The sequence below is a fragment of the Lagopus muta genome, chromosome 13, assembly GCF_023343835.1.
Source record: "Lagopus muta isolate bLagMut1 chromosome 13, bLagMut1 primary, whole genome shotgun sequence".
In the NCBI taxonomy this organism is placed as follows: Eukaryota; Metazoa; Chordata; class Aves; order Galliformes; family Phasianidae; genus Lagopus; species Lagopus muta.
Window position 1 is genome coordinate 1,041,301 of NC_064445.1, and position 10,541 is coordinate 1,051,841.

General features: G+C 57.9%; 1 protein-coding gene across 2 annotated transcripts in view; it reads right to left on the minus strand.

The window, feature by feature from the left end:
* Positions 1 to 3,527, minus strand: part of EFNB1 (ephrin B1) — a 49,380-nt gene extending 45,853 nt beyond the window's left edge. Inside the window, exon 1 of one of the 2 annotated variants that reach the window (XM_048959297.1) lies at positions 3,350 to 3,527. In XM_048959297.1, coding sequence (XP_048815254.1) covers positions 3,350 to 3,480 — 131 coding nt within the window. In that variant the 5' untranslated portion in view covers positions 3,481 to 3,527. Of the gene's footprint in view, positions 1 to 852; positions 1,221 to 3,349 lie in introns of those variants that run through there. The other variant, XM_048959298.1, reaches the window with a different exon arrangement.
* Between the last annotated feature and the right edge of the window lie 7,014 nt (positions 3,528 to 10,541).

Below are 10,541 nucleotides of genomic sequence, written 5' to 3' on the forward strand. Positions count from 1 at the left end.
CCGTTTTCGAGGCTTTGGAAGGCCGGAGCCGCCGCCCCCCCTCCCCCCGTCACACACACACCACACACACACCGGCCCCCGGCTCAGCGCTGGGCAGCCCGGTGCCCCCCCCACACCAAACCCCCCAAATTCCTGCACACCGCTCCGGGGGGGGGGGGGGGGGGTTCAGCCCCGCTCCTCCTCCCCAGATTCCTCAACAGCCTATTTATAAAAGAAAAAAAAAAAAAAAAAAAAAAAAAAAAGAAAAAACCCACAACGAAAAGGCAGCCTAATGCTGCGCTCGCCACACCGAATCCAATCCCGGAGCGGAGCCCACCTCCCCCCACACTCCCCGCCTTCCCCCCCCCCCCACCCCCCTACCCCCCCGGCAGTCCGAGCGCTGCAGGGCGCTCCCGGTGCCTCCAGGCGGGACGCGACGCGCTCCCAACATTCCGGACGAGAAAAAAAAGAAAAGAAAAAAAAAAAAAAAAGGAAAAAGGAAAAAAAAAAAGCGAAGAAAAAAAGAAGCACCACCCCGCCCGGGCGGCAGCGAAGCGAGCAGAACGCCGCCGGTGCAGCGCTGCAGGGGTCAGTATTCCAAAGGGGGGTTCCGTCCGTCCGTAGAACGCAGCCTCGAGCTCCGGGCGGCTCCGGCGTCCGGCGGCAGCTCCGCACGGCGCGGGCGCTCTTCGCGGCACCACCGACCGCTCCGCTTCCGAGACCACGGAGGTTATTTTAAATAGATTTTTTTTTCCTCGCTCTGAGTTTTTATATATATAGATATATATATAATATTTTTTTTTTATCCTGCCACCGGGGGAGGGCGAGGCGGGCCCCCCCGCACCCCCCGCGCCCCCGTATTGCCGCACGTACTTGGGGTTGCCGGCGCTCCAAGAGACGGGCTCCAGGCTCTTGGCGAGCGGCGCGGCCAGGCGGCACAGGGCGAGCAGCACCCCCAGCAGCCACCGCCCGCCGCGGGGCCGCGCCATCGTCCCTCGGCGGCGGGACGGCACCGGGCGTCAGGCGCCCATGCCGCGGGGCTCTCCGCTCCTCAGCCCCGCATCGGCGCCGCGCAGCCCGCGGGCAGCGCCCCGCCGCCGCCGCCCTCCTTCTTCTGTTCCTCCCGCTCCTCCTCTCGCCTCGACGGCGGCTACCGCTCGCCCCCTCCGCCGTCCCGGCTCGCACAGCGCCGCCGCCCGCCGTGCCGCCCCCTCTACTCCCCTTCGCAGGCAACCGCACGGACGACTCAAAGAGGAACGGCCAATCGCCGTTCGCCCCGACGGGGCCTTCGAGCCTCGGGCACGCCTCTCTCCGCCCCCACTGTCTGTTCTTAAAGGGCACGCACCGCCTCGCGGCTGCCCCCCACCGCACGAGCGGGCGGGGCCGGGGGCCGGCCGGGGCCGGGCCGTCGGGGCGGTGCGTGCCCTTTAAGAGCCGCCGGCGGCGCCCAGACGGCCCGGCCCCATCCCGCCCCCCCGGCCCCGCCCCCAGGCCCAGCCGCGATCCAATGGCGCCCCCTGGCGGTACCGCGGCGGCCGCTGATTGGCCGAGTGCCGCGCCGAGGTTTGCCGCGCGCTTCCCACGCCCCTGGGGACGGGCACGGCGCTGAGCGGAGCCGGGGGGCGCGGGGCGTCGTTGTGCTGGGAATTGAAAGGGCTGAGCCTTATCGCCCCTTCAGGGCGGGTAAATGGGCCACGCTAAAAGGGATTTGTCCCCTTTTGTGGGGACGGAGAAGGGGGGATTTGCAAGCCGGAGCATCCCCGGCCGATTGCTCTTTTCTATTTATTTTTTTCTTTTCTCCTCTCTGAAACTTTCTGAGGTTTGGGGTGGCTGATTTTTAGCCGCGTCACGAGGAGTGAGGTCACTGCGTTCAACAATGAGAAATCTGAAATGAATTTTCATTCAAAGCATCGGCCAAGAGCTTGGAGCCGGCTGGGTGCCTCCATCAGGGGCAGCTCGCGTTCTACTACCGACTTTTTAAAACATACTCCCAAGTCAGATCGTTTTCCACGAAGGAAATCCAACCCCCCTCGTTTTGAAACAGCCTTAAATGCCCTCAGCGCCCTCGCTCTTTCATTCTGCACGTTTCTCTTCTCCGGCGCCCCGCACGGCACACCCCTGCCATTCAATTGAAATCGACGTTTATTGGGTTTCTGCGTTTAAAAAGAAATTAAAATCGGGAATTAAATGTGTTGTTAAATTGAAGCTGTGCAGATGCTTTCCCTCGGCCAGGCCATTCCCGGCTCCTTAAATCAGGTTACACCGCACCTCTCACAGCCTGTTGGAGTCCTGGAGACAATTGTCGGTTTGATTTAAACTAAATGAATGAGTCTATCAATTGCTTCTCCAACGACACCTTAATTCAAAAGAGACAGGGAAAAAAAAAAATCGAGGAAGGAGGAAAAAAAAAAATAATCGTTTTCATTTTAGGTGGGAGGATTTCGAGCCTACCGTAATGAGTTATATTGCAACAAAGGTAATTATTCTAAGCGAGCTGGCTGGGGAATTGAAAACTGCATTAAAGCGTCAGTGACTTCCCTCCTGCATCTCCCATCGCTGCTTCCCATCAGAGAAACACGTACGTGGCACGGAGCGGGCGCAGCCCCGGGTCGGCCGGCCGGCCCCAGTGCCCCCAGGCGCTCCGGGGGACACGTCGGGCTCAGCCCGGTGCCGCCCCGTGCCCAGAGCTGCGGCCAAGAGGCGCCCCCCCCCCAACCCCCGGCCGGTGGCAGCCCCAAGGTGTTCCTGTCCAATAATCTCCGCAAATGACATCACGATTAGTTGCCATGGCGACGTCTGCTCACAGCACAACGGCTCAGGTGGGAGATGGGGAGCCGAGGAATTCTGAAGCGGGAGAATGGTGCTTTCACGCCTTCCCGGTGCCAAAAGAACCGCGCTGGGCAGAGGGGAAACGAAGCAAAAACAGCTTCGGTGCCACCCGAGCCCCGCGCTGGGCGCTGGAACCCACTGCCCATCAGCCTCACGTGCAGCACAGCACAGCGCCGTGCCACCTCCACACCGCCGTGCCCAACCCTGCTGGTGCTGCTGCACACAAAGGCCTTTTGCCTTCAGCGTTTCAGCTGTTTTTTTTTCCAAGGAAAACGAGGCCCAGGGTCTGTCTGCAAACAGCCCAGCGCGTTGGGATTGCTTTGCTGAGGTCTCTCACACCCCAAACCAAACCAGTGGAGACCAGCTGGGTGCCAATCAATGCTGGGTGCATCCTTAGGATGAAGGGAAACGCAGCCATGTGAGCAGCGCGAGCCGGCTGTTGTGGGCACTCATTACAAGTTTAAGATAGGCAATGTCAACAGCGAGCATCCAAAGGTCACCCGGTGCCTCTGTATCGTGGGCTGAAATGGTATGTACATACCTGACACACCAGTATCGCTGTGTGCTTGTGGGCTGTGTCAATATCCAGTCTAACTCGGTGTTTTTGTTGCTTCTTCCCGTGCTGGAATTCCTCAGTGGACAGATGGACACAAAATTGAATGGTTCTGGCATGGGAAAAGCAGCCCGGCTCAGGAGAGGCTCCCTTGGCTGCAGCCCAGCTGGTATGGAGGGATGGGCACCAGGCTGTGAGGATGGGACACACCTTCCAGTGCCACCATCACCACAGCCACAAACCCTGCTTTTCTAACTGAGGCAATGAAGGGAATTTGTGACACCAGCTGAGGCTGATACCTCAGAATTCAGAAGAAAAAACTGATTGAGGAGTGGCTCCCGGCCTCAGCTGGTGATCTCTGGCATCCAGGGACACCTGTGAAACCCATGGGCTGCGTGCAGGGACAGGAGGAAGGGTTTGCTATTTTGGGGCAGCAGGGGAAAGATTGCAAAGCAGGTGCTGGGCTGAGTGCTGGCCTGGAGAGGAGGTGCAGTGGGGAAAGGATGCCCTGGCCTTCCCCAAAAGCCCAGGCTTTGTGAGCCCTCCTCTCACCTAGACAAGCAGCAGGAAGATGGGGAGACACTGCCAGCAAGCTGACACCTGGCCCATCCCTGCTTGTCACCCCCAGAAGCAATGGGAATTCAATGCCCTCCCCACTTTCTGCCTTTCTCCTTCCCCAGCACACACGCTGGGTTAGTGGGTTATCCTCCCTCCAGCCACCAGCAGGGCCTCACCCCATCCACATCCCCACAGACACAGAGCGCCCCGAGGCAAATGTGGGTCTGGAGGGCAAGGAACTGAGCCAAGGTTTCCTCACGAGGCTCTGCCTGTGTGCCTCACCCATCTTCAGGATCACATCCAGGAAGGGCAAAAGGGACAAAGCGGGCACAGAGTGTGTGTGCACAGCGGTGCGTGCGCAGAGAGCGTGTGCACTGACACCGCAAGGAGAGTGTGAGTGGGCTGCTTGCACGGAGAGCACGACGAGTGTGCAGTGTGCGCGGTGGGGCTGTGCTGCACACAAACCTGATCCCCCAATGGCCAAAGTTCTCCCCTTTTCCACAGGCCCAGGGTGCCGCCCCCAGCCTGCTGCCTGCACCCAGCACCCAGCCAGGCACCGGGGGAAGCGGCACCTCTAAGATCCCACGCCCTGGGCAGAGATGTGCACAGGGGTGTGGGGACAAACACAAGCACACGTGCATCCCAGACCCGGCCCAGCTGCGAGGCATTCCTCTGTGGCACAGACACACACAGCACGAGCAGAGCAGGCTGTGGGGGTACAAAGACACGATGGGGGCTTGGAAGCCCCACAGCTCTGGTGCAGCAGTCAAGGGTGGCTCTTGCTGCTTTGATGTCTCCCCAGGGACAGCTGCCTGGAGCATCCAGTGTCACTGCTGTCATGAGCTGCAGGGCCCTCGGTGCTGCACGATGCTCCTGTTGCAGATGAGGTCCCCAGCCCAGCCCTGCAGCCGCTCTCTGCCCTTCCCAGTGCCCACTGCCCGTCCCTTAACACCTACAATCACACCCTCATCGAGTGATGAAGCTCTGCAGCGCCAGATGTATTCCACAGCCGCTTCATATCGAAATTACCTGGGACGGTTTATAGCAAGAGAGTAATGGGATGAAATGGAGCAAAAGAGAATTTAGGCTGAGCACCTGGAGAAAGCGCTTAGTGCTGAAATCGGCAGGATGGCTCCCCCAGGGAAGCGGGTTGGAGTTATTTAAAACTCACCTAAATAAAAGCCAGGAGGGAATGGACTCCGCTTGTCCCACAGGCGCTGGCACGGCGGGACCTGGGGGACGTTCCCCAAATTATTTTCCGTGCTGAAACACGTGAGGGCTCACACAGCTGAACTCGTGCGGCCCTGGGCTGAGCAGAGGGGAAAGCAATGGGGCTGCACGGCGGGGAGTGGGGAATCAGAGCTCGCGGCTGAGCCAGGAGCCCTCCATAAGGAAACAGATGGATTTTTGGCGCATACCGGATGCACGGAGCTCTCGGACGAGCCGTGTGGCTCTCAAACAGCAAGCAGCCGGGCTGAGAGGGGTGCCAGAAAGCCTACGTTACCCTGCAGGACCACAGGATCGGATTCAGAAATGAAGGTGATGTCAAGGATTTTCCCTCGCTGTGATTTATACCGTCGTTCTGGTGCTCAGACTCCTGGAAACTTGCACCTCCTGCAGATGTGCCGGCTGATTAGAATGACGCAACGCAGTCGCTTGCTGGGTGATGTGATTGAAATTAAAAGCCCTGCATTCCCACCAAAAATGTGCTGTGGCTGCTGGCAGCTTCTCACTGCCACGTCCCACCTGTGCAGGCAGCAGGTGTGGGGCTGCGGGGAGCCGGCCTGGCCCTTCGTGTGCTCCCAGGTCCTGCAGCCATGGGAAAAGGCAATCCTCACCCGCTGGGCTCTGCGGGGCTGCGGGCATCGGGCTGCTGGGACAAGGAGCAAGCGTGGAAATCAGCAGCACAGAATGGTTGGGTTCCAGAAGGCGCGTTTTATGGGGCTGGGAAATCTGCTGCATTACGGCCCAGGGAAGGAAGTATTAACATCCTTAACCAGGTTTGAGAGATGCGATAATTAAGGTGTTGTAAGCTACCATTGCCTGGAAAAAAAAAGGAAAAAAAAAATAAAATAAAACACCACAAGGGCAAGGAGTGTGATTTTACCTCATTTAGGATGAAAGGAAGGAAGGAAGGAAGGAAGGAAGGAAGGAAGGAAGGAAGGAAGGAAGGAAGGAAGGAAGGAAGGAAGGAAGGAAGGAAGGAAGGAAGGAAGGAAGGAAGGAAGGAAGGAAGGAAGGAAGGAAGGAGGGAGGGAAAGAGGGAGGGAAAGAGGGAGGGAAGGAGGGAGGGAAGGAAGGAAGGAATCCCTGCAAGAAAAAGAAAACACAAGAAATGAGAGAAGAAGGTCAGGCTGGGGGCTGGGGGAAGGATGGCCTCAGATCTGCAGCTCCGTGTGCAGCCTCAGGTGCAGAGAAGCTGGGGAGCCCAATTCAGGAAGGCACTCAGCAGTGCCCCAGCTCCGGCCATTCCTGCTCCCATGGGGGACTTGAATGGAACTCAAGCACAGGTTTAATGCTTAAGCATTTCAGTGGAGCAGCTCTCTTTCATTGGGACCCCTGGGGAGGAAAGAATGTTGGTTTAAATTAGCGATGCCTCTGAAGTGGTTGAGAGACACGGAACTCAGAGCTTTCCTCTCTCTTCTGAGAGGAGTTTGGGTGCAGGACAGCAGCTGGTGGTGGGACATTGACAGCATCCTGTGAAGGGTGGGAGGAACGTACCCCAATTCCACACACTGGGAGCCAAGTAATTTCTTCAGCTGTGTCTAGATGAGGGGAAAGCTGGCAGAAGAACAGAGCTCACGGGCTCCAGCCTTCCTTGTGTCTGTCTGGCAGCTCCCTAACACACAGAGCCAGGGGCAGTGGGGAAAAGGTGCCGAGGCCCAGATGATAATGAACCCTGAAGGGCCTCCTTGGGGAGGAGGAGGCAGGGGATGGTCCCAGGGGAGCTGGCAGCAGAGCTCTGTGGCCATGGGATGCACAGAGAGGGGCTCAGTGTGCGGCCGCTGTGGGAGCTCCTCTCATCCACCTCTCATAGGGAAAACCAAGAGTGCATTTTCAGGTCACTGGTCCACCAAAAGAAGGAAAAGCCCCAAAAAGGAGCAGGAGCCGGAGGAATGGTATGTAAGCTGAGATTTTAAAACACATGGATCTGTTTTCTTTGGACGGGGAATGGCGAAGGGAAGTCACAACGGCATGCAAATATCCCACAAGGTTTTAACACTAAAAGAAAGATGATTGAGGGTGGCAGGAGAACAGAAGGCAACCTGGGCTGTATCCTGCCCATGGGGAAAATGCCGGGGGCCCCGTGGCTGTGCTTTGCAGCCAGGTGCACGCTGCAGGCAGAGGAACTCGCGCTGCTCCCGGGTTGTGCAGCATCTCATGCCCTTGTGGGCACACGGACCCCACAGCTGCTGCCCCTGGACTCTGTGTTGGCACCGTGGTGGGTTCTTCTGACCCACTGAGAGGGTCTGCACGGAGAGCACGTGATGTGCCACAAAACCACATCAACCATGATGGGCTGGCTGAGTTTTTCCCTCCGTTCCAGCCTGGGTTGGGGCAGGGCAGGGTCCTGCAGTGCGCACCCACCCGCGCGTGCCCCGACCAACTCGGTGATCTCACGTGAATGAGCTCAGAGCTGGCTGTGCCCTGCCAGGATTTACATGGGAGGCTCCAGAGAGTCTATGTGTACTCAGAGCCCTCCTGCAGAGCCGCTGCTCTCCCCGCGGGGCGCAGCAGTGGGGCTCCCTTTCCTGTTCCCCACCCTGAGCTGCTCCAGCTGCTGGCAGCCGTCCTGCGCCGGGCGGCCCACGCTGTGCCCTGCCCCAGCAGCCCAGGCCCTGCGCCCCAGGCCAGTGAGCTAAGGCATGCTGCACCCTGCCACCTGCACCATGCACCCCTGCACCGTGCATCCCTATAACCCTGCATCCCCACAACCCTCTCCCCGCAATCCTGCAATCCTGTACCTTGCAACCTGCATCCCTATCGCCCTGCATCCCTGCAACCTGCACCCTTCAATCCTGCAAACCTGCAGCATTGCAACCTGCACCCTGTTCCCTGACAACGTGCAACTCTGCAAACTGCATCCCTGCAGCCTGCATCCTGTAATCCTGTTACCTGCACTCTACGCCCCTGCAGCTCGCACCCCCCACTCCCTACACCCATGTAACCTGCACTCTGCATCCCTGTAGCTCCGTATCCCTGCAACTTGCATCCCCACTCTCCACATCCCTGTAACCCTGCACCCCACAGCCTACATCCTGCATCTCTTCATCTCTGCACTCTGCACCTCGGTTCCTCTGCACCCCAAGGCCCATCCTCACCTACTCCACAGGTCAGGAGGGAGCTTCAGCTTCACACGCAGATATAAAATCCTCCCATCTAGGCAAAACGTGCTGCTGCACACACACAGGGCTTGGACCCACGCTCTGCATCCTGGTGCATGGTGTGTGTGTCGCAGGTTTCTCCTTCTCAGCCCATCAGTGCTTTCCATGGATGCTGGGAAGTGCTGGCTCACGGTGCGCAGCAGGACGGGGCGAGAGGCGGAAAGTGGAAACCAGGGAGAAGATGTTTTATCTCAGCAATCGCCAAAAGGGATAAACTGACATCATGAGGAGTTGCACAGCAGCATTTCTTTTGTGGGGCTGGTAATTTGTGACACCGAATATCACGGAAAATATCTTAATTAATGTTTATTTTGATGGCTGTGTAGGTTTGGGGTGACGTGTCCCTGAGTCTGGAATGGAAAGGGGGGGCAGGGGGGCAGGGAAAAAAAAGCACATCTTTTTTTGACTTGCTGCCCAGAACCACAAAAATGCCTTTAAAGACTCCCTCCCTCGCCCCGACAGGCTCCTCGGGAGGGGAACGAGATCATGGAAAGGAGATAGAAAGATAGAAATCCAGAGGAAGGGGGAGAGGGGCAGAGACATGGGAAGGAGACAGGCAAACGCACACGGGGCAATTTGCATGTTTTATGAGTCTTTGATTTCAGCGTATTTACAACCTCGGTGCTAACACCCTGGTGGGAAGTTCTGGAGGTGACTGTATTTACCCTCCGTTCCTCTTTACATCTTTATCAGGCGATCTGCCCGTCTCGCCCCCAGCCAGCCGTTACGAGCTTTGTCCCAGGGAGCAGCCCCTGCCCGGCTCCGGGAGCGCTGCCCAGCGACGCACCCAGCAGTGCCCCCTCCCAGCAGTGCCCCCTCCCAGCAGTGCCCTCCCTGCATCCGCCGTGCTGCCCCACATCAGGCCAGGCCGGTTCCTCTGGGACGTAGGCATGAGGATAAGCTCGGGAAGCAGCAAAGCTCCTGAGGTTTTGTTTTCGCTCCTCTCTGCTGCTCTTGTTGTTTTTCCTCAGCTTCAAAGATTGCAGCGTTCCTGCAATCAGCTGCTTGCTGCTGGGATGTGAGGGGTGGCTCAGCGCAGGGGAAGGGGACTCTGAGGATGATGCCTTCCGCCCCTACATGCCCCACTGCCTCTCTCTGCTCTGTTCAGCTGCCAGGTCTGTGACCTCCCAAGTGCTGACATTGGCTCACCTCTTTTTTTCCCATTGCTTTCCCATTTCCTCCTTTCTGAGCCATTCCCACTGAAAGAATCACATTCCCAGCTTTAACCAAGGCTGCCACGCCAGTGGGATGGCCAAATGGATGGGCAGCAGAGGCTCCAGCACAGCCCATTGCTCATCTTTAACATTTGATGCTTGAAATACTGACATCCGGCTCCTGCAAGCCTCCTCAGCCTCAGAAATGCCTTTTCTATCAAGAGACTCTGCTGGCAGAGCCCGTTTTCTGTGGGAATATGAAGATCCACTGGAGATCTGCCATGTCACAGCGAGCGCCCGGCACCCAGACAGCACTGCTGTGCAAAGAGCAACTGCCTCACGCCAGGCTCAGAGCAGCATCGCTCCAAAAACCACGCCGTGACCCCAATTAGCACTCTGGAGGAGCAGATAATGAGTGCTTTTCCTATTGCCCTTTCCAGCACATTTTGTTGGTACGGATCTTACGATCTGCCTCCATCCATCAGCGTGCCCAGAATGCAGCCCTTCTCCTCCGACCCTCGGAGCGCGCTGAGCTCAGATCCAGAGAAGGTTCCCGAAGGATCTGCCTGCTTTTTGCTCTTGGGTTTCCCCCACATCACTGTGATTTCTCTGGAGTTCAGACACCCACACGCACACACAGAAACCTCGAGGAGGGCTGGGGGTGGCTCTGCCTGGAAGCAGCTCCCGGCCGGAGGTAGCAGCAGCGCTGTGCAGTGTGAACCAGCGGCGCCCACTCCAATTGGCTGCGCATCCCCTGCTATCATTTCCACTCCATAATTGGGCAAGCGATGCTCTTCATATCAGATCTCCAGCACAAGCACCAACGCGTACCTACAAGTCCAACGGCTCTTGGGTGAATAATGAGGAATATTCAAGGAAAATCTCGTGCTTTTTCTCATCTCATTTCTGCCAGGAAACTCATTTTTTGGGCTACCTGCAGGAAGCGAAAGCAGCAGAGGCGCAGGCCCACAAGTACGGGCAGCTCCTGCATGACTATTCCTGGTCCACCTTCAGGGTGCCTGCCTGAACTCCAAGAGGATTTGGGGGAGAAGGAGAAAATAAATCCACAGGCCCTGAATGCAG